Genomic DNA, 22715 nt, shown 5'->3' with positions numbered 1-22715 from the left:
AGCCCGGCCACGCGGCTCCGCACCTGAGAGGTAGGCACTGTCGCCCTTGCGGAACACGCTGTGGGCGATCTTCTTGCTGGTGGCGCTGTCGCTAACGTAGCCGTCGAAGCGTCGCAGAGGGTCCTGCTGGTTGATCTGACCCACGAGAAGTCCGGGCTCCCCTGGAAGGGGCGACTCGGGCTGAGTGGGGGTGGGAGCCGTGGGGACCCCGGCTCCCCGAGGCACGGGGCGGGGGCCACGCTCACCAGGCTGGCACGGGATGCATAGGCCCTGGGCGTCTCTCAGCGGCTCCATCGTGTCCTCATTCACCTTGACCAGGCGGATGGGGTACACGTGCGTGAGGATGCGGCTGTTGAAGCCGCAGGAGCCGACCTGGGGTGGAGACGGCGTGAGCGGCCCGCGGCCCGCGGCCCTGCAGCCCACGGCCTGGCCGCCCCGAGGCCCACGGAGCCCCACGGAGCCCCACGGGCGCCGGCCCGCACCCCACGGCGGCGAACCTTGCCGTCCATGTTGGCGATGCTGCAGTTGCACTCGGTGGCGCCGTAGAACTCGCCGATCTGCCGCACGCCGAAGCGCTGCGTGAACTCCTCCCAGATGGCGGGCCGCAGCCCGTTCCCCACGGCCAGGCGCACTCGGTGCCGCCGCTCCACGTCGCGAACCGGCTGTCTCAGCAGGTAGCGGCAGATCTCCCCGATGTACTGCACTACCTGCGGGGCAGGGCACCAGGAGCGCCCAATCAGAAGCGGGCTCGGAGGAGGGCGGGGCCGGCCGGCGGGGCCTGCGGAAGAGGTCGGGGGTGGGGACGGGTGGACGGGGTGGGGACGGGGTGGACGGGGTGGACGGGGTGGGGACGGGTGGACGGGGTGGGGGTGGGGACGGGGTGGACGGGGTGGGGACGGGTGGACGGGGTGGGGACGGGGTGGACGGGGTGGGGACGGGTGGACGGGGTGGACGGGGTGGGGACGGGGTGGACGGGGTGGGGACGGGTGGACGGGGTGGACGGGGTGGGGACGGGTGGACGGGGTGGACGGGGTGGGGACGGGTGGACGGGGTGGACGGGGTGGGGACGGGTGGACGGGGTGGGGACGGGTGGACGGGGTGGGGACGGGTGGACGGGGCGGACGGGGTGGACGGGTGGACGGGGTGGGGACGGGTGGACGGGGCGGACGGGGTGGACGGGGTGGACGGGGCGGACGGGGTGGACGGGATGGACGGATGGGTGGACGGGGTGGACGGACGGGTGGACGGGGTGGACGGGGTGGGGACGGGTGGACGGGGGGACGGGTGGACGGGGTGGACGGGCGGCACCGCGTTGCTAGCCTCTCCTCTCCCCAGGCAGTCCCGTGGTCCTCCGGCACCCTGCGCTGGGGGTGGGGCCGCACGCAAAGCCCACTGCCTCACAGACTGAGGGTGTCACCCCCAGCTCCTGGGTACCCTCACATTCTTTTAATCCCTCCCTGTTTTTTTTTCTTTCCTTTACATAAGGTCTTACTATGTAGATCAGGTTAGCCTTGAACTCACAGAGATCTGCCTGTTTCTGTTTCGTTTTGCAGGGATTGAAGGACTGCACTACCAGCCCAGGGTTTGTTCGTTTGTTTAATCCTGTAATTCCCCGCTTGGGTGGCCTTTTGTATGGCTGCATGTGCCATTTTACAGATGGACAAACTGAGGCCGATGATAACAAGGAAGTCACGGAGCTGGTAAGCCGCTGAATTCGACTGGAAGCCTGCCCAGGCACCTGGACACGGTTGGCATGGGGCAGTCACCCACTCAGATTTAGCAACCATGCTAGCCAAAGAGCCTCTTTCCCATCTTCTGCAAGGAACCCAAATTGTCCCTTCCACCCTCGGTGCCCCGCCCCCCACACCCAGTCTCTACACCAGGGACCGCACAGGGCTCCTGTGGGCTCCGGGGCCCTGCACGGCTGATGAACACAGGACCGGCCATGGCCAGCTCAGAGACAAGCTGGGTAGACACAGGACCTCACACACGGACCGGGAAGCCACACCCCGCCTGTCATCTGGACAGTAACATGGCTGCTACCTAGGTGACAGGAGACACAGGCAGCACTGGGCCAATGAGAATCAGCACTGAGGACTCGAACTCAGGTGCAGGGCAGACACAGAGCAGTGGGCGTGCTAGGCAAGCATCCACCCACCCGGGTATGGCTTTTGAGACAGTGTCTTATGTAGCCCAGGCTATCCAAGAGCCCCTGATGCTCCTGCCTCAGTCTTCCAAATGCTAGGATGGCAGGTGTGTAGCCTCCAATCTGGGGTCACAGGTTTTAGCCTCCCTGTCCAGCTCACTGGAGCTTTTACTGGAAGGTTGGAAAGGGGACTCTTTCTCCCGCCAAGTGACAGGGGCAGTGTCCCCGCCTTTTCCCAACTGAAAAGGGGAAGCCCTGGGGGGAGGGGCTAACCAAAGGGGTTCATAGCCTTGGCTACACAGCAAGTTCCAGGCTGGCAAGTACATGAGTCTGTCTCCAAGAAGGAGGGAAAGGGAGAGGGAAAATGTGTGAGTGAGACAGACAGACAGACAGACAGACAGACAGACAGAGACAGAGAGAGGAGGGAGCCCTCCTGGGTCACACTGCCTGAAGCGTTGACTGCAGCATTTCCATTTTGTGAACTGTCCTGTCCTTGAGAAGGGCTCAGACTCCAGGTCTGGGTTTTGGGGTCTTCAACTCACTAAAATCCCGCCTATCCCCAGGGCTGCCCTCCAAACCCCATCTGCTCAACGCAGTGCCACACGCCTGTCACCCAGCACTCAGGAGACCGAGGCAGGAGGACCATGGGTCCACGCCATCCTGACTGCCAAGTAAGACCCTGGCTCAGAAGCTAAGCAAAATCCCACCTGTCGGTGTTTGGCCGACAGCCCTGAGGCAGGGTTTCCAGCGGCCTCTGGTCTCCGCTCTTTGGTTGAGCAGAGCTTCAGAGCTCTGTCCTTCTGCCCTTAGTCACCACATTACTCCTCACCCCTCTGTCCCTCACCCTGCTGTCCCTCACCCCTCTGTCCCTCACCCTGCTGTCCCTCACCCCGCTGTCCCTCACCCCGCTGTCCCTCACCCCTCTGTCCCTCACCCTGCTGTCCCTCACCTTGCTGTCCCTCACCCCGCTGTCCCTCACCCCGCTGTCCCTCACCCCGCTGTCCCTCACCCCTCTGTCCCTCACCCCGCTGTCCCTCACCCCTCTGTCCCTCACCCCTCTGTCCCTCACCCCGCTGTCCCTCACCCCGCTGTCCCTCACCCCGCTGTCCCTCACCCCTCTGTCCCTCACCCCGCTGTCCCTCACCCCGCTGTCCCTCACCCCGCTGTCCCTCACCCCTCTGTCCCTCACCTCGCTGTCCCTCACCCCGCTGTCCCTCACCCCTCTGTCCCACAGGGTTTTTCACTGACACACAAATGGACTGAAATGGCTTTGAAGGATCTGAAGACAGCAAGCAGTCCCCAAAAACCAGTTGAGAGTCCAGACAAGGGGACCCTGGATGCCACGGCATCTGTGACCCTGGATGCCCACCACAGGCAGTCTGACAATACAGGTTCAACATGCTGTGGCATGGCCAAAGGCAGGCAGAGGCCAGCCTGGTCTGCAGAGCGAGTTCTAGGACAGCAGGGGATAGATACAGAGAGACCCTGTCTCCAACAACCGACAAGAAAAGTGAGCTAGGGTAGATGCTGACATCCCACCAGCCCCACAGGAACAGAATGAAGGGCAGAGAAGCAACCATCCCAGGCTGGGGTGGCCTCACCGCCCACACCCTGGGTTCCAGAGTAGAGAGGATGAAAAACAAAAAGGAGCCAGCATGCCTTCCTAAGCAGCAGCTAAGGAACCCTGTAGTGTGTGAACTAGCAGCATGAAGTCCACCAGGTCCTGGGAGGCGAGAGGTGGGGTCTGCTGATAGGAATGGAATGTTCTGGAACTGGACCGAGGTAGGGTTGTAGAGCATGAGGCTTGCCACTTAACTGTTGAGTCCTTTCTCTCTGGGAGCCTCCACCGAGTTCTAACATGGAGCCACCAGCAGCAGCAGGGTACAGGGGGCTGACTGCTGGAGATGGAATCCAGGGCCTCGGACATGGGGGCTGGGCTGTATGCTGACCTGCCACCCAGCTCCAGAATCCTCTGGCTTGTTCTCAAGTGACTCTAGTGTTTCAAGTGTCACATTAGTAGTTTTCCCCAAGATGGGTGTAAACCCTACAATGTCTGCAGAGTACAGGGGCCTCCAGTGTGCCGTGCAGGGCTGTGTGACCCGGACAAGTCCTGTGATGCACTGGGCCCTGCCTGTCAACTGCTAGTGTCCCCAGAACCTGGACAAACCCAGCTCTTTCCTCTTCTCAGCCAGCAGCCTTGCACCTACCTCAGCTGGAGAAGAGCAGGGGCTTAATTCTGCCGGTTCCCTGTCTCAAGGATCAGGGAAAGAGCCCAGGGCCTGGTGTTAAGGAGCTCAGGGGGTGGTGTGAAGGGTCTGGAGGGGGTGGTGTGAAGGAGCTCAGGGTGTGGTGTGAAGGAGCTCAGGGTGTGGTGTGAAGGAGCTCAGGGTGTGGTGTGAAGGGGCTCAGGGTGTGGTGTGAAGGGGCTCAGGGTGTGGTGTGAAGGGTCTGTGGTGTGGTGTGAAGGGGCTCAGGGTGTGGTGTGAAGGGTCTGTGGTGTGGTGTGAAGGGGCTCAGGGTGTGGTGTGAAGGGGCTCAGGGTGTGGTGTGAAGGGTCTGTGGTGTGGTGTGAAGGAGCTCAGGGTGTGGTGTGAAGGAGCTCAGGGTGTGGTGTGAAGGGGCTCAGGGTGTGGTGTGAAGGGGCTCAGGGTGTGGTGTGAAGGGGCTCAGGGTGTGGTGTGAAGGGGCTCAGGGTGTGGTGTGAAGGGTCTGTGGTGTGGTGTGAAGGGGCTCAGGGTGTGGTGTGAAGGGGCTCAGGGTGTGGTGTGAAGGGTCTGTGGTGTGGTGTTAAGGAGCTCAGGGTGTGGTGTGAAGGAGCTCAGGGTGTGGTGTGAAGGGGCTCAGGGTGTGGTGTGAAGGGGCTCAGGGTGTGGTGTGAAGGGGCTCAGGGTGTGGTGTGAAGGGGCTCAGGGTGTGGTGTGAAGGGTCTGTGGTGTGGTGTGAAGAGTCTGTGGTGTGGTGTGAAGGGGCTCAGGGTGTGGTGTGAAGGGTCTGTGGTGTGGTGTGAAGAGTCTGTGGTGTGGTGTGAAGGGGCTCAGGGTGTGGTGTGAAGGGTCTGTGGTGTGGTGTGAAGGGGCTCAGGGTGTGGTGTGAAGAGTCTGGGGGGTGGTGTGAAGGGGCTCAGGGTGTGGTGTGAAGAGTCTGTGGTGTGGTGTGAAGGAGCTCAGGGGGTGGTGTGAAGAGTCTGTGGTGTGGTGTGAAGGAGCTCAGGGTGTGGTGTGAAGAGTCTGTGGTGTGGTGTGAAGGAGCTCAGGGTGTGGTGTGAAGGGTCTGTGGTGTGGTGTGAAGGAGCTCAGGGTGTGGTGTGAAGAGTCTGTGGTGTGGTGTGAAGGAGCTCAGGGTGTGGTGTGAAGGGTCTGTGGTGTGGTGTGAAGGAGCTCAGGGTGTGGTGTGAAGAGTCTGTGGTGTGGTGTGAAGGAGCTCAGGGTGTGGTGTGAAGGGTCTGTGGTGTGGTGTGAAGGAGCTCAGGGTGTGGTGTGAAGAGTCTGTGGTGTGGTGTGAAGGAGCTCAGGGTGTGGTGTGAAGAGTCTGTGGTGTGGTGTGAAGGGGCTCAGGGTGTGGTGTGAAGGGTCTGTGGTGTGGTGTGAAGGAGCTCAGGGTGTGGTGTGAAGAGTCTGTGGTGTGGTGTGAAGGAGCTCAGGGTGTGGTGTGAAGGGGCTCAGGGTGTGGTGTGAAGGGGCTCAGGGTGTGGTGTGAAGAGTCTGGGGGGTGGTGTGAAGGGTCTGGGGGGTGGTGTGAAGGAGCTCAGGGTGTGGTGTGAAGAGTCTGGGGGGTGGTGTGAAGGGTCTGGGGGGTGGTGTGAAGGAGCTCAGGGTGTGGTGTGAAGAGTCTGTGGTGTGGTGTGAAGGGGCTCAGGGTGTGGTGTGAAGGGTCTGTGGTGTGGTGTGAAGGAGCTCAGGGTGTGGTGTGAAGGAGCTCAGGGTGTGGTGTGAAGGAGCTCAGGGTGTGGTGTGAAGGGTCTGTGGTGTGGTGTGAAGGGTCTGTGGTGTGGTGTGAAGGGTCTGTGGTGTGGTGTGAAGGGGCTCAGGGTGTGGTGTGAAGGGGCTCAGGGTGTGGTGTGAAGGAGCTCAGGGTGTGGTGTGAAGGAGCTCAGGGTGTGGTGTGAAGGGTCTGTGGTGTGGTGTGAAGGGTCTGTGGTGTGGTGTGAAGGGGCTCAGGGTGTGGTGTGAAGGGGCTCAGGGTGTGGTGTGAAGGAGCTCAGGGTGTGGTGTGAAGGGTCTGTGGTGTGGTGTGAAGGGTCTGTGGTGTGGTGTGAAGGGGCTCAGGGTGTGGTGTGAAGGAGCTCAGGGTGTGGTGTGAAGGGGCTCAGGGTGTGGTGTGAAGGGGCTCAGGGTGTGGTGTGAAGGGGCTCAGGGTGTGGTGTGAAGGAGCTCAGGGTGTGGTGTGAAGGAGCTCAGGGTGTGGTGTGAAGGGTCTGTGGTGTGGTGTGAAGGGTCTGTGGTGTGGTGTGAAGGGGCTCAGGGTGTGGTGTGAAGGAGCTCAGGGTGTGGTGTGAAGGGTCTGTGGTGTGGTGTGAAGGAGCTCAGGGTGTAGTGTGAAGGGTCTGTGGTGTGGTGTGAAGGGGCTCAGGGTGTGGTGTGAAGGAGCTCAGGGTGTGGTGTGAAGGAGCTCAGGGTGTGGTGTGAAGAGTCTGTGGTGTGGTGTGAAGGGGCTCAGGGTGTGGTGTGAAGGGGCTCAGGGTGTGGTGTGAAGGAGCTCAGGGTGTGGTGTGAAGGGTCTGTGGTGTGGTGTGAAGGGGCTCAGGGTGTGGTGTGAAGGGTCTGTGGTGTGGTGTGAAGGGGCTCAGGGTGTGGTGTGAAGGGGCTCAGGGTGTGGTGTGAAGGGGCTCAGGGTGTGGTGTGAAGGGGCTCAGGGTGTGGTGTGAAGGAGCTCAGGGTGTGGTGTGAAGGAGCTCAGGGTGTGGTGTGAAGAGTCTGTGGTGTGGTGTGAAGGAGCTCAGGGTGTGGTGTGAAGGAGCTCAGGGTGTGGTGTGAAGGGTCTGTGGTGTGGTGTGAAGGGTCTGTGGTGTGGTGTGAAGGGGCTCAGGGTGTGGTGTGAAGGGTCTGTGGTGTGGTGTGAAGGAGCTCAGGGTGTGGTGTGAAGGGGCTCAGGGTGTGGTGTGAAGAGTCTGGGGGGTGGTGTGAAGGGGCTCAGGGTGTGGTGTGAAGAGTCTGGGGGGTGGTGTGAAGGGTCTGTGGTGTGGTGTGAAGGAGCTCAGGGTGTGGTGTGAAGAGTCTGGGGGGTGGTGTGAAGGAGCTCAGGGTGTGGTGTGAAGGAGCTCAGGGTGTGGTGTGAAGGGGCTCAGGGTGTGGTGTGAAGGGTCTGTGGTGTGGTGTGAAGGGGCTCAGGGTGTGGTGTGAAGGAGCTCAGGGTGTGGTGTGAAGGGGCTCAGGGTGTGGTGTGAAGAGTCTGGGGGGTGGTGTGAAGGAGCTCAGGGTGTGGTGTGAAGGGTCTGTGGTGTGGTGTGAAGGAGCTCAGGGTGTGGTGTGAAGAGTCTGGGGGGTGGTGTGAAGGAGCTCAGGGTGTGGTGTGAAGAGTCTGGGGGGTGGTGTGAAGGAGCTCAGGGTGTGGTGTGAAGAGTCTGGGGGGGTGGTGTGAAGGAGCTCAGGGTGTGGTGTGAAGGGGCTCAGGGTGTGGTGTGAAGGAGCTCAGGGTGTGGTGTGAAGGGGCTCAGGGTGTGGTGTGAAGGGGCTCAGGGTGTGGTGTGAAGGAGCTCAGGGTGTGGTGTGAAGGGGCTCAGGGTGTGGTGTGAAGGGTCTGTGGTGTGGTGTGAAGGAGCTCAGGGTGTGGTGTGAAGGGTCTGTGGTGTGGTGTGAAGGGGCTCAGGGTGTGGTGTGAAGAGTCTGTGGTGTGGTGTGAAGGAGCTCAGGGTATGGTGTGAAGGGTCTGTGGTGTGGTGTGAAGGGGCTCAGGGTGTGGTGTGAAGGAGCTCAGGGTATGGTGTGAAGGGTCTGTGGTGTGGTGTGAAGGAGCTCAGGGTGTGGTGTGAAGGGTCTGTGGTGTGGTGTGAAGGGGCTCAGGGTGTGGTGTGAAGAGTCTGTGGTGTGGTGTGAAGGAGCTCAGGGTATGGTGTGAAGGGTCTGTGGTGTGGTGTGAAGGGGCTCAGGGTGTGGTGTGAAGGAGCTCAGGGTATGGTGTGAAGGGTCTGTGGTGTGGTGTGAAGGGGCTCAGGGTGTGGTGTGAAGGGTCTGTGGTGTGGTGTGAAGGGGCTCAGGGTGTGGTGTGAAGAGTCTGTGGTGTGGTGTGAAGGGGCTCAGGGTGTGGTGTGAAGGAGCTCAGGGTGTGGTGTGAAGGAGCTCAGGGTGTGGTGTGAAGGGGCTCAGGGTGTGGTGTGAAGGGTCTGTGGTGTGGTGTGAAGGGGCTCAGGGTGTGGTGTGAAGGAGCTCAGGGTATGGTGTGAAGGGTCTGTGGTGTGGTGTGAAGGAGCTCAGGGTGTGGTGTGAAGGGGCTCAGGGTGTGGTGTGAAGGGTCTGTGGTGTGGTGTGAAGGGGCTCAGGGTGTGGTGTGAAGAGTCTGTGGTGTGGTGTGAAGGGGCTCAGGGTGTGGTGTGAAGGGGCTCAGGGTGTGGTGTGAAGGGGCTCAGGGTGTGGTGTGAAGGGGCTCAGGGTGTGGTGTGAAGAGTCTGTGGTGTGGTGTGAAGGGGCTCAGGGTGTGGTGTGAAGGGGCTCAGGGTGTGGTGTGAAGGAGCTCAGGGTGTGGTGTGAAGGGTCTGTGGTGTGGTGTGAAGGAGCTCAGGGTGTAGTGTGAAGGGTCTGTGGTGTGGTGTGAAGGGGCTCAGGGTGTGGTGTGAAGGAGCTCAGGGTGTGGTGTGAAGGGGCTCAGGGTGTGGTGTGAAGAGTCTGTGGTGTGGTGTGAAGGGGCTCAGGGTGTGGTGTGAAGGGGCTCAGGGTGTGGTGTGAAGAGTCTGTGGTGTGGTGTGAAGGGGCTCAGGGTGTGGTGTGAAGGGGCTCAGGGTGTGGTGTGAGGGTCTGGGGGGTGGTGTGAAGGGTCTGTGGTGTGGTGTGAAGAGTCTGTGGTGTGGTGTGAAGGGGCTCAGGGTGTGGTGTGAAGGAGCTCAGGGTGTGGTGTGAAGGAGCTCAGGGTGTGGTGTGAAGGGGCTCAGGGTGTGGTGTGAAGGGTCTGTGGTGTGGTGTGAAGGGGCTCAGGGTGTGGTGTGAAGGAGCTCAGGGTGTGGTGTGAAGGGTCTGAGGGTGTGGTGTGAAGGGGCTCAGGGTGTGGTGTGAAGGGGCTCAGGGTGTGGTGTGAAGGGGCTCAGGGTGTGGTGTGAAGGGTCTGTGGTGTGGTGTGAAGGGGCTCAGGGTGTGGTGTGAAGGAGCTCAGGGTGTGGTGTGAAGGGTCTGAGGGTGTGGTGTGAAGGGTCTGTGGTGTGGTGTGAAGGGGCTCAGGGTGTGGTGTGAAGGGGCTCAGGGTGTGGTGTGAAGGGGCTCAGGGTGTGGTGTGAAGGGTCTGTGGTGTGGTGTGAAGGGGCTCAGGGTGTGGTGTGAAGGAGCTCAGGGTGTGGTGTGAAGGGTCTGGGGTGTGGTGTGAAGGGGCTCAGGGTGTGGTGTGAAGGGGCTCAGGGTGTGGTGTGAAGGGGCTCAGGGTGTGGTGTGAAGGGGCTCAGGGTGTGGTGTGAAGGGTCTGTGGTGTGGTGTGAAGGGGCTCAGGGTGTGGTGTGAAGGGGCCACATGTAGTGTGTGCTCCCTGCACTCACTTTAGTGCCCTGCCTGAGCTCACTCCTTCACCTAGGGTTCCCCTGCCCAGAGAGCTAACCCTACCCAGGGCCTCCTACCCCACCAGGAGGGACCCAGCACTGTGCAGGCAGCACCTGGAGAAAATCAGATAACCTGGCTCCATACCAGCTGCATCACAGCCTCAGTTTCCCTGACTGTAAAATAGGCGCCAAGTCTTTGGTGACCTGGTAGGAGACTACGAAGAATTTACACAGAAAGCCTTTAAAAGCTCCAGGGATGGTTCCCCTCCCTCTCCTGGACAGAGACTCCACCATCAGGGTGGGAGAAGCCGTCCCTGCGCAGGTGGAACATGGCCTTGTGAGGGGGCTGGGGACTGAGCACAAAGGACAGCACTGGTGTATCAGGGCCTGAGGCGTGTCAAGACCTGGCCGGAAGGATGCACCTCGGTGGGCTGAGTGTTGAGGCCTAAGTGAGAGGCAGGGCCGAGCCAACTGAGTGGAACTGTTAGCTAAGCAAGCAGAGACCTAGTAAGGGGCCTGCTGAGCGGAGGGGCGGGATCTGCCCTGGAAGTTTAAGGCGGGGTCTGAGTGGACAGAGCAGGAGGGGCAGGGCCAGAACCGGGTTCTGAGCCCAGACGGGGTCTAGTCAGGAGGCTGGCCTGTGAGGGAAGGTGACCTGTGAGGGAGGCGCGTGCGCTGACCAGCCTGAGCCCAGAGGCCTGCTGTGGCCCTGGGGTGGTGGGCGGGCCCGGGAGGAGGCGGGACCTACCGTGCAGTTGTACTTGACACAGTCATCCCAGAAGCGGCTGGCGGAGAACTTCTTCCGCAGCACCACAGTCAGCCCGTAGATGACGCACTGTCCCACACCCATGATGTTCCCTGGAGGAAGGGCGGCTGTGAGGGTCCCTGGGGGCCCGCCCGCGCCCCGGGGCGTGCGCCCGCGTACCTGCCGAGTGGTAGAGGGGCAGGCAGTCGTAGAGCACGTCAGCGGGCCGCATGCTGTAGGAGTGGTGCCCGAAGGCTGCGATGCGGTAGTACCTGCAGGAGAGGAGTCACTGGCGGAGTCTGAGGGGACCTCTCTGGGGAGGGGGCCATCCGAGACTTAAAGGACCATGGTGGGCAGAGGCAGAGGTGGGGGCCAGAGAGGACGGAGTCATGACATGACCCGGGATTTAGGATGGAAAACCCTCAAGGGCGGTGTGCAGTGGTGGCGCACACCGTTAATCCCAGCACTCGGGAGGCAGAGGCAGGTCCATCTCTGTGAGTTCGAGGCCAGCCTGGGCTACAGAGCGAGTTTGAGGACAGCCAGGGCTACACAGAGAAACCCTGACTCCAAAAACAAACAACCAACCCTCGAGGGTGCAGGGCCAGGGCGTGGAGGAGGGATGGGGAGCCGCAGGAACTGAGCAGGAGAGGGTGGGGCTCCGTCAGAGGGGACAGAGGCCTTAGGACGCTGCTCACCTGCTGTGCACCACAATGGCCGCCTTAGGAAGCCCTGTGGTTCCCGAGGTATAGATGTAAAACAGCCGATCTGCAGGAGAAGCGGGTGTTGGGCACTGGGAGAGAGAGCTGAGGACCGAGGGGATAGATGGCAGAAGCCCCTTCACTTACCATCCATGCCCTTGCCTGGGGCTTGTGCCAGGGGTGTGGTGGGCGCCTCGGCGAGAATGGGGTCCAGGAGCTGCGTGTCGGGCAGGACGCTCTCGGGTCCCAGGTCTCCCAAGCAGAACTTGAGGAGGCTCTTCCCCAGCTGCTCGCTCACCTCCGCCACCGCTGTGGCGACAGAGGCTCAGGGTCACCGTTACCAAGCAGCCCTGGCTAGCATCTCCCTAGCCCTACGGTCCCTAGGTCCCCACACCCCCGGTATGCACCAGGCCTCACCTGCCGCCATCTCCCCACCATAAATGAGGGCCTTGGCAGCTGATGTGCCCAGGCAGAAAGCCAGGGGCTCCCTCCTCAGGTTGACATTGAGCAGCGCTGCCACCACACCAGCCTTGGCCAGGCCCAGCCACAACCCTACGAACTCAGGCCGGCCCTCCAGGAACACGGCCACCACATCGCCTGGTGCGAAGCCCAGCTGGCAGAACAGGTTGGCCACCGCATTGGAGTAGGTGTCCAGCTGTGCGAAGGTCCAGCACACACCGCTGCTGGCGTCCACCAGCGCGAGGCGCTCGGGCCGTCGCTGGGCCACCGCCTGGAAGATGCGCGGGATCGTGTCTCCTGCGCGCCTGTGGCGCCGCAGCTCCAGCCGCACACGAATCAGAACTGAGAGGCCGCTGCAGAGAAGGGACCGGGGTCACTCCCAGAGCCGCCTCGAGCCTCGGTTCCCCAATCAGGGCCCCAGGACAGCTGGGGGTCCAGTACGCTTAGTCCTTTACTGGCTGATATCTCAGGGTAGGGATATCAGCCTACCCTGAGAACCATGATACCAACCTCCCAGGAAACTATGAATCCCCAAAGCCAGTGTGTCTACCACATGAGTGTTAGTCACCATGCAGTCTTCCCCCACGGCCTAGTGACCAGAGCATCAGGTGTCAGATTCCCTGTTTGTTCTCTGTAATGCTACAGTTGAACCCAGGTCAACAGGCTTGTTCAACAAGCAATCTACCACCACGCCCCCAGCCCCTCACTGGGGATCCTAGACAGAGGCTCCACCCCTGAGCCACGCCCCCAGCCCCTCACTGGGGATTCTAGGCGGGGCTCCACCCTGAGCCACGCCCCCAGCCCCTCACTGGGGATTCTAGGCGGGGCTCCACCCCTGAGCCACGCCCCCAGCCCCTCACTGGGGATTCTAGGCGGGGCTCCACCCTGAGCCACGCCCCCAGCCCCTCACTGGGGATTCTAGGCGGGGCTCCACCCCTGAGCCACGCCCCCAGCCCCTCACTGGGGATTCTAGGCGGGGCTCCACCCCTGAGCCACGCCCCCAGCCCCTCACTGGGGATTCTAGACCAGGGCTCCACCCCTGAGCCACGCCCCCAGCCCCTCACTGGGGATTCTAGGCGGGGCTCCACCCTGAGCCACGCCCCCAGCCCCTCACTGGGGATTCTAGGCGGGGCTCCACCCTGAGCCACGCCCCCAGCCCCTCACTGGGGATTCTAGACCAGGGCTCCACCCCTGAGCCACGCCCCCAGCCCCTCACTGGGGATTCTAGGCAGGGCTCCACCCTGACCACGCCCCCAGCCCCTCACTGGGGATTCTAGGCGGGACTCCACCCTGACCACGCCCCCAGCCCCTCAATGGGGATTCTAGAGAGGAGGTCCACCCCTGAGCCACGCCCCCAGCCCCTCCCTGGGGATCCTAGGCGGGCGGGGCTCCACCCTGACCACGCCCCCAGCCCTCTTTTTACTGCCCCCTAGCCTGGAGCCTGCACCCCTCTGGAGTACCTTGGTTGACAGGCCTGGCTATCAGGAAGGTCTCCCATGCCATGCTCGTTCCTCTCTCTGGGGATGTCCCTTGAGTTCCCTACCCCATCACCACAGGACACAGAGATGGTGACCACAGGCCAGTCAAGAGGAGACACAAACCTGCAGTGCCTTGGACTCCCACTTGGTATCTCTCCAGCCCAGGCTAGCCTTGAATTCATGGCAACCCTGCCTCAGGCTACAGAACCACTTCCTCCACTCATTCGCCCTTTTGCTCATCCATCCACCCTCCTCTCCCGCTTCAGGTCCCCCCACCTGCCCACCACCCTCTTCGGCTGCCAGCTGAAGCAGTGCTGTTCTGAGGACAGAGCAGTCCCCACATCCCTCCAGGGTCACAGACCTCTGCGAGGTGATCCCCACAGCGACGAGCACTGGGAAGAACTGAATGCGATGGGGGGGTGACGGGTAAAAATGAGGGCTCTTAACAGTGGGCTGGATGAGGGGACGGTGGCCTCTGCACAGCTGGTGCAGAGGCCCTAAGGTATGTGTGCCATCACGCCCAGTTCATGTGGCTAGAGACGGAAGCCAGGACATGCTAGGTCAGTCCTCCACCCACCAAGGCCCAGCCCTCAGTCCTTCATTTCTCCCTAGATGCCTACACCTCCAGCGTGCCTGGGTGAGACTCGAGGGGACAAAGGAAAATGCCCTGTGCCGTCCCCATCCCAACCGTCTCCCGTCACGGTCACTGCAGACAACAGGGCTCCCTGAACACACGCAGCACCCTCTTCCCCAGGTCCTCTGCGCAGGCTGCACCAGGCATGCTCTCCCTCAGGTCTTGGTTCAACTGTGCTATGCTCAAACACTCCAGGACCCCAGAGGCACTGCCCCTGCCTTGGCATCTCTGCCCTGGCACCCAGGACCTCCCAGAGCCCTGGACTGCATACTCACTTCTCATCCTATCCTTGTCTGTCTCCCTGGAGAGACGGGAGGGAAGGAGCCAGGCATGGTGGCAGCCTAGTCATTTGTCATCCTAGCATCCGGGGGTCTGAGGCAGGGGAATGGGAGTGTGAAGTCCACCAGTGCTATAGAGAGGGATTCTGTCTCAAAACTTTAAAAGAAAAGGGGGCTGGGTTTTCTCAGTGGTTAGAGCACTGGCTGCACTGGGGCCTGTGTCTGACTCCAGCACCCACACGGCGGCTCCCACCGTCCGGAGCTCCAGTCCCTGCCCCCCACAAAACCTCTTCTGCCTTCTGCAGGCACCAGGCATGCACACGGGACACACACGCAGGCAAAACATCTGTGCAAGTAAAAAATACCTAAAAACCAAAAAATATTAAGTAAAAATTAAAAATAACAAAGAGGAGGTGAGGGTGGGGTAGTGACAAGGAGCCAGGAGAGATCTGAGGAGAGGACCTCAGGCCCAAGGCCCAGCTCTCCCGGTTCAGCATCTGCCACAAACGATCCCAGAGGGATGGGAGTACCCAGGGCCTGGACTGGGGGTCAGCCAGGGGTCCTGCAGCCCTTGGGCACAGCTGCTGTTCAAGCACAGCCACATGTGTTGGGGAATGTTACTTTAAGGTGTGTTGCACTCTTTCACGTTGCCTTTGTGTAACTCTGTGAAGCTGCGTTACTGTGTCTGTCTAAAACACCCGATGGTCTAATAAAGAGCTGAACAGCCAACAGCAAGGCCGGAGAAAGGACAGGCGGGGCTGGCAGACAGAATGAAGAGAAGGAGAAATCCGGGAGGAGGGAGAAGAAGGAGCAAGAGAAGGAGGAGGACATCAGGGGCCAGCCACCCAGCTACACAGCCAACCACAGAGTAGGAAATAATGAAAGGTATACAGAAAGGGAGAAAGGCAAAAGCCCAGAGGCAAAAGATAGATGGGATAACTTAAGTAAAGGTGGCAAGAAACAAGCCAAGTTAAGGCCGGACATTTATAATTAAGAATAAGCCTCTATGGGTGATTTATTTGGGAGCTGGGTGGTGGGTCCCCCAAAAGAGCAAAAACAAACAACAACACACGTGTGCCTAGGGTTGGGACGGGTCATCAGTGCTCAAGACAGGCATGAGGTTATGCTGAAGACTTTGAAGTGGGACCTTAGAGGTGCAGCAGGAGAGGGGCTGGGACCCTGAGAACTGATAAAGGTCTCCACTAAGGGAGCAGGTTATCATTAAAGCAGGAGATCATGAACTCAAAGCCAGACTGGGCTACGTAGTGATTGTGAGGCTAGCCTGGGCTACAGGACAGAGGGTCTCCTCAAAAATCTTGCTTCAAAAATGTTAATAGAATATTTTGGCGGGCAGTGGTGCACACCTTTAATTCCAGCACTCGAGAGGCAGAGGCAGGCGGATCTCTGTGAGTTCAAGGACAGCCTGGGCTACAGAGCTAGTCCAGGACGGCACCAAAACTACACAGAGAAACCCTGTCTCAAAAAAAATAACAACAAAAAAAGTTAATATAATGTTTAAAAAGCTTTAAATTAAGAAAAAAATCAGACAGTGTTTCACTGTGTAGCCCTGGCTGTCATAGAACTTGCTATGTAGACCAGGCTGGCCTCGAACCTCCTCTCGAATGGCCAGATTAAAGGTGTGCAAACTGTCCTCCGACTTCCACACATGCACATGTGCACTCACATGGGTACACACACACAATAAATGTAAAACAGCCAATGTTTTTTCTGATCTAACTCATCAGGACATACTCCACCCTCGTCATTCAGAGGCCACCTGATGGGACACACACAAACACACCTCTGTGAGCCCAGGATCATCATTTCTGGGTGCTTGCAAAGCGAAGAGAACTTTAAGCTTTCATTTTTTTAAAGTTACACTAATGTATTCATTCATTCACTGTGCATGTGAAGATCAGAGGACAACTTGCGGGAGCCGGTTCTCTGCCTCCACCTTGAGGGTCCTGGGGATTGAACTCAGGTCATCAGGTTTGAGGGCAAGCTCCTTGAGCTACTCATCTACCTCTCCTACCCAGAAGAGAAACTGGAGTCACTTGTGCATGTGTGTGTGTGTGTGTCCCCACCTGAGGTTACGTGAGTTCGCCACCTTTCGGCTCCTGCTCAGTCAGCACTGTGCACCAGCGTTCCTGTTCGCCCGTGAGGGCTTTGTCTGTTACAGCTGTGGGTTCCTGGATGGTGACCATGTGCTGGAAAGCAGCCCCAGACACCTTATCTTTGAGGACACTGTGGTGTTTCTGCACACAGACAAGCTGCCAAACGCGGTGGCTGCCCTGGGAGCTGGGCTCACCACGGCCTGGTCAATCACAGTGTGTCATAAATCAGGCGAGAACAAAGAGAAACACAAGGTATGCACTGACTGGCTGATGAAAAAAAAGGACCCAAGCTTGGTAGATGGTGCTCATCTGCCATCCCAGCACCCAAGGGCAGAGGCAGAGGTTCTAGACCACCTCAACTACACAGCAAGACCCTGTCTCAAAATGAAATTGGGGGCTGGGGACAGCTCAGGGGTACCCAGCACTTACATGGTGGCTCACAACCATCTGTAATTCAAGTTCCAAGAGATCTGATGCTCTCTTCTGGCCTCTGTGGACACTAGAAATGTACATGGTGCATTAGTGTGTGTGTATGTGTGTGTGTGTGTGTGTGTGTGTGTGTGAGAGAGAGAGAGAGAGAGAGAGAGAGAGAGACACTCATACTTAAACAATAAAATAATAAAAAATTAAATAATAATTTTAAAATTGGCTTTCCATGTTCATCCTGTGGTTAAAGTCTGACAGTCTGGGGCTCAAGGCTGTATCTCCTGGGGTGTCAGTGGAGGCAGATTCCTCAACTTGTGTTCCTGGGGTGATCCCTGGAGCCATGGCCCAGGACAAGAATAAACAGAGAGCAGTGAACACTATGGATATGATAAGATTAAAAGGGAGATTATGGAATCTACTTTTAAAAAGGTACTACTTGTTTTAAATAAGTAATGAAAATTTTTTGGTCTGAGTTTATCAGATGTTACTGGACTGGACATTGTTTTATATATATAATGGATTTTTTTGTCTGAATCTGTCAAATGTTAATGGACTAGACATTGTTAATGTAATCTTGATTGTGTATATTGTAGATACTTATTGGATATAATTTTTCTAGTATTAGTTATAATCTTTTTTAAATTTTAGACAAAAAAGAGGAAATGTGGTGGTATTGTGTTCCCCAAAATATTGTGCACCCTAATAAACTTACCTGGGGTCAGAGACAGAACAGCCACTAGATACAGAGGCTAGAAAATGGTGGCACTCACACCTTTAATCCTAGCATTCCAGAGGTAGAAATCCCTCTGGATCTCTGTGAGTTCAAGGCCACATTGGAAACGGCCAGGCCTGGTGACACACGCCTTTAATCCCAGAAAGCGAGCCTTTAATCCCAGGGAGTGGTGGTAGAAAGCAGAAAGGTATATAAGGTGTGAGGACCAGAAACTAGAAGCATTTGGCTGGTTAAGCTTTAAGGCTTCTAGCAGCACAGTTCAGCTGAGAGCCATTCGGATATGAGGACACAGAGGCTTCCAGTCTGAGGAAACAAGATCAGCTGAGAAGTTGGCCAGGTGAGGTTAGCTGTGGCTTGTTCTGTCTCTCTGATCATCCAGCATTTCACCCCAATAACTGGACCCGGGTTTGATTTTATTAATAAGACTCTCTAAGATTCTTGCAACAGAACACAGCTCCGTTAATAAACAGAGTAACTAAGAAAGCCAAATATCACACCAAAAAATGAAAATGGGGTGGCCTCAGTAGATGTCTGGCTCCAGCGCTTACAAAGCGAGTCCCAGTGTTTATTAAACACCTAGTATATACCAAGCTCTGTCTACACCTACACCACAGGGCTTCACACACACACTGGGATTCGATGGATAGGTGGATGGCTCAGAGAGGTAAGTTATCACAGATGAGGTCACACAGCAAGTGAAGGACAGACGACTCAGAACTGCACAAAGCTCCCTCAAGACCCTCCATGGGCCAACCACAGTGCAGATGCTGATGCCGCACTCCGCTGGTACTCAATGCCTGCACCTCATGGAAAGCATGCTGCCTAAGGATCTAAACCAGAAATAAGAGAAGTGGGCCAGCCGACGTCCACAGTCAGATCCTGGGTGTCCACCTCCAACCAATGCACCATCAGCGTGCATGCCTTCACCTACCGATAACCAACTGGCTGAGCCTCGAGCTCCACTACCTGCCCTAGGACCCATGAAGATGTGGGTGTGTCAGCTGAGGACACCGGCTAGGGGGGCAGGAAGCCATTCTTCTGAATGTTGCAAATGGGAACCAGGCCACAGCCGGTGGGGCTGCGAGGCAGAGGCAGGCCAGGTTCCAGCAGCACTGTGGGCCTGTCAGGGCTCTTCCCTCCAGCTTGCCTCTCCCACCAGCGGGCCCACGCCGGCAGGCAGGGATCCGGTGTTTTGTCCCTACCACATGCCCCCGGCACCCAGGTTGGCAGCTGCCCAAGCCACCCCCACAATGAGCACAAAGACATCTCTGTCCAGCCTGGCCCTTCCCAGGGCCTCTCCTGGCCTCAGCTTCTTTTATCCGGAGCCCCAGGACTCAGCCAGCAGAAAAGCAGGCCCCCTGGGAGACCCTGGCAGGGTTTGGCAGGTGCTCCTGGGCTGCAGGTGAACTGAGCACAGCTGGGCAGCAATGTCCAGCACCGGAAGGCCGAGGCCAGGGGATGGGGAGTTTAAGGCCAACCTGGGTCCCAGTAAGTCTCAGTTTCAAAAACATCAAAACAAAGACAAAGAGGGCTGGAGAGATGGCTCAGTGATTGGGAGCACTGGCTGCTCTTCCAGAGGACCCGGGTTCAATTCCCAGCACCCACATGGCAGCTAACAACTGTCTATAACTCCAGTTCTAGAGGATCCAATACCCTCACACAGACACACATACAGATAAAACACCAATACACATAAAATAAATAAAATCTTAAAGAGAACCACAAACAACAACAAAAAAGAACAGATCATTCTAAAAGCAAAGGCAACTCCCGGTGGCCAGCCAGGTTTGGAGTCACACTGCCGGCACCTGCCCATGACTGCCTGTGTGACATGGTGCACTGCACACCCACACTCTGCTCATTAAAAATGAAATACTGGTTTATGTCTATGTGTGCACCTGAGGACCTGCTTGCATATACGCGCGTATGTGGGAGCAGGAGCTCCAGAGCCCAGAGGACGGCAGCGGCGGCCGGAACTGAAGGGACAGGCAGCAAGCCAGACTCGGGTCTTCTGATGTGCTTCTGAGCACCACTCACTCAGTTCTGAGATAACCACCTACCCGTCACCCTACCACTCCAGAGTCCCAGGGCAGTCTGGGCAAGAATGACAGACAGAGGGTGGGTGGAGGGAGAAAGAGAAAAGGGAGAAGAAAGAAGAAATGTGGGAAGCTGGATTCCATAAGAACTCATCTCAAAAAGTAAAACAATGACTGTGGCCTGGGCTAAGTGGGCAGCACTTGCTCAGCATACACAGCAGCAACCAGATGTGGTGGCACAAGCTGTCACCCCAGCACTGGGGAGATAAAGGCAGAGGATAGGAGTTCAAGGCCAGCCTGGGTTACATGAGAGCCCATCTCCAAAACCAAAGCCCACTGCCGCCTTCACAGTGTCTTCTCTGACCCCATACTACTGGCTTCAAATGCAGGTCCTCACTACTTAGAGAGAAGAAAGACAGAAACAGAGTCCAGGAGGCAGAGACCAGGCAAGAACCACTGTGTGGAGAAGAGAAGGCTCAGAGCCAGTCAGCTTGTCAGGGCCCCATTCCACACCATCCACCATAAACCTGCTTTCTCACACTTACAATACTCAGTCTGCCCCCCTGAAGGAGGCCCATGAAGGTACTCAGACGGCTCCCCAAGGGTTGACCTGAGACTTGGAATTCCAGCAACACTGAGGTTACCCCTGAACAAACCCCAGCTGCCCTCAACAAAACCCTGAGAGATATCCCAGAAGCCTCCAGGTTCCCTGCACTCCGTGACTCCCCAGAAACCTCACCTCCAGAGACCCCCTGGTACATCAGTGACAGTCCCCCAGACCTAGAACAACACCCCAAAGTTCCACACAGGGGCCAACACTCTTCAGAGACCCCTTAGTCCTTTGGACTCCCCAAGACGTTCCTTTACCCCAAACCTGTTCATTCCAAGAATCTGGACAGTGGGTCACCCCTAGAGGCCTCTCACAGTCTCCACTGCGCCCCCGGAACCCCCAGCTCTCTCAACATCTACCAATTACCCAGTCTCTAACGGTGGCCACCTAACACCCTAACAGCCCGCCAAGTCCTAATCATGTACTCTGCTCAATTCGGCTGTCTCCTGCTGGACCCGGCAGAGCCGGGCAATCTGTCACTCCACCCCAGGCCCCGCCCCATCCTATAAAGCAACCCCAGGCCATACGGGGACCCTCACTCCACCCTGCAAGACATCGGCTCGCCCGAGGGCCATGCATCCATGACTTTCAACCCCATCTACTTACAAGAGGTCCCGCCTCGCCGTCTTGCAGACGATACGCAGGAAGCGCCAGCCGCCGCCGCCCACGTACACACCGAACGCCGCTGCCGCGCTCCAGGTCCACGGGAGCCCCAGCAGCCAGAGCAGCGCCAGCGAGGCCACCGAGGCCGTTCCCGCTCCGGGAGCCCGCATCCTGCGGAGCAGACAGCTGAGGCCGCGGACCCCGCCCCAGCCTAGTCCCCGCCCCGCCCAGGCCGCATCGCAGACCCTGGCCACACGGGGTCTCAGGCTGTTGCCTGAACCTAAACGCGTTCCCTAAGAACCTGGCCCCGCCCCCAGCGCGGCCCCGGTGCGGCCCCGCCCCCAGCGCGGCCCCGGTGCGGCCCCGCCCCCAGCGCGGCCCCGCCCCACCGCCTCGGGGCCAGGCTCCAGCGCGGCCTAAACCCAGCCCGTTGACTCAACCCGCCCCGCCTCAAGGTCTGGGATTGGCCACATCACTGTCAATCATTGCCCTCCGGCCCTCCCCAATCCCAGAATTTCTACCTCCATGACAGACCCCGCCCCACGCCTTGACCATGTGGCTGGACCCGCCCCCGCCAAGCTCCACCCTTAAGCTCCAGCCCCCAAACCTGGGTCTCCTTCGTACCCCGCACACACCTGGACCCTTTGCAGTCAGTGGTCCAGGCCACGCCCCCATGTCGCCCCATCCCTCTCCTGTGTCCCAAAATTCACATGCTTGCGCTTATCCTGCCTCAGAGCCTGAGTGTTCCTTCAGCGGCCGCCTAGGTAACCTAACTAACGCCCCCAGCGGAGGCCGCTATTCCCGCCCACAAGGGCGAGCCTCAAATCAAAGCCCGGCAACCTGGCCGAGGCTCCTCCTCCAGACGAGGCCTGGCTCCGCCCCCCTGCGCACAGGCGCGAACGCCCCCGCCCTCAGCCAGGCCCCGCCCTCAGCAGAGTCCCGTGACCCCGCCCAAGCACGCACGCGCCCACTCTGGCCCAGGCCCCGCCCCAGGGGAGGCCTACGGCCCCGCCCACAGGCGCGGGCCCGCCCACAGCCCCTAGCCTACTGACATTCGGGACCCAGATTCTACCTGGGCCTTCCGCGCCGCCTCCAGGCCTTGTCAGTCACGGCTCCCCGGAAGACCCGGTCAGTGCGACCCACCCAGCGCCTAGCTCCGCCCCGAGCCCCTCTCCCCTGCCGCCTAACGCTCCCAGCCCCTCACCCTGCTCTGCACAGGCCGACCCCCTTCCGGAGGCCTAGACCATAGAGAGGATGCGCGGGCCAGAGAGCCTGTGGCCAACGAGACTCGCAAGCTAGAGCGGCCCGTCCAGGCTACCTACCAGTCTCCACGGCAACCAAGTACGGGGGAGGAGTGGGGGGGGTAGCTCCTGGTCCCAGCGTGCGATAAAAACACGCAGGTGCTGAGGGCGGGGCCACGGCTCCAGGGGGCGTGTCTCTGGTGCGCGTAAACCGAAAAGGTATCCAAGATCCGCATCCCCAGGGCCCGCGGCGCCCAGCTCCCGCCCAGGGCCCGCCTGTGCCGGAGCCTGCTTGATCCAGCTTGTCCTAGATCCAAGCCTCCAGGCTTCTCCGCATTCCAGGCTCCCAGGGAGTCGAAATTCACACCCAGGGGGCTGCAGAGGCCTCAGTCTTGGAGATAAGGAGCCCTCACACCTCAATTCTCCCGCTCCAAAACCTTATCAAGCCACATCCCAGAATCCCAGGGAGGTGTCAAGCACACATCAGGTCCCCGTCCTTCCTTGACACGAGCCCTTCTTGTACCTCAGGATCCCCCATGAAACCCTGTTGCACCCCACGATCTCTTATAACTCCCCAGGGCCAGGAGCTCCCTCGAGCCTGCTTGCACCCGAGTCCTAAGCGCCCGTCCAGAGGCGCCCCTATCCCTAGCCTCCTGCTGGGGCGCCCCCACCCTGCTGCCAGGCTGACCTGCTCAGGATTGCAGACCCCCAGGCTCCCTCGCAGGTTCTCACTGAAGCTATCGCAGGAGGCCTGGACAGGGAGCTTCTGAGTCCAGCCCTTGGCGGGTCACTCCCAGGATGCGCCCTTGGCAGAGTCCTGGGCGCTTCTCACTGCACAGCGG

At 59.0% G+C, this 22715-nt stretch overlaps 1 protein-coding gene across 1 annotated transcript in view; it reads right to left on the bottom strand.

Moving 5' to 3' along the window:
* The window catches only part of Slc27a1 (solute carrier family 27 member 1), a 21820-nt gene extending 303 nt beyond the window's left edge, over positions 1–21517 (bottom strand). The window contains exons 1-10 of the mRNA XM_059244489.1: positions 21268–21517; positions 20636–20803; positions 11679–12073; positions 11409–11570; positions 11259–11328; positions 10744–10835; positions 10567–10676; positions 498–707; positions 246–372; positions 4–161 (exon numbers count right to left, since the gene is read on the bottom strand). Of these exons, the coding sequence (XP_059100472.1) occupies positions 4–161; positions 246–372; positions 498–707; positions 10567–10676; positions 10744–10835; positions 11259–11328; positions 11409–11570; positions 11679–12073; positions 20636–20803; positions 21268–21317 (1542 nt within the window). The 5' untranslated portion in view covers positions 21318–21517. The remainder of the gene's footprint in view (positions 1–3; positions 162–245; positions 373–497; positions 708–10566; positions 10677–10743; positions 10836–11258; positions 11329–11408; positions 11571–11678; positions 12074–20635; positions 20804–21267) is intronic.
* Positions 21518–22715: the final 1198 nt, after the last annotated feature.

This window comes from Peromyscus eremicus, chromosome 17 (assembly GCF_949786415.1).
Source record: "Peromyscus eremicus chromosome 17, PerEre_H2_v1, whole genome shotgun sequence".
NCBI classification, from domain to species: domain Eukaryota; kingdom Metazoa; phylum Chordata; class Mammalia; order Rodentia; family Cricetidae; genus Peromyscus; species Peromyscus eremicus.
Note: the sequence above shows the minus strand (reverse complement) of the source record. Positions and strands in the feature narration are given on the sequence as shown.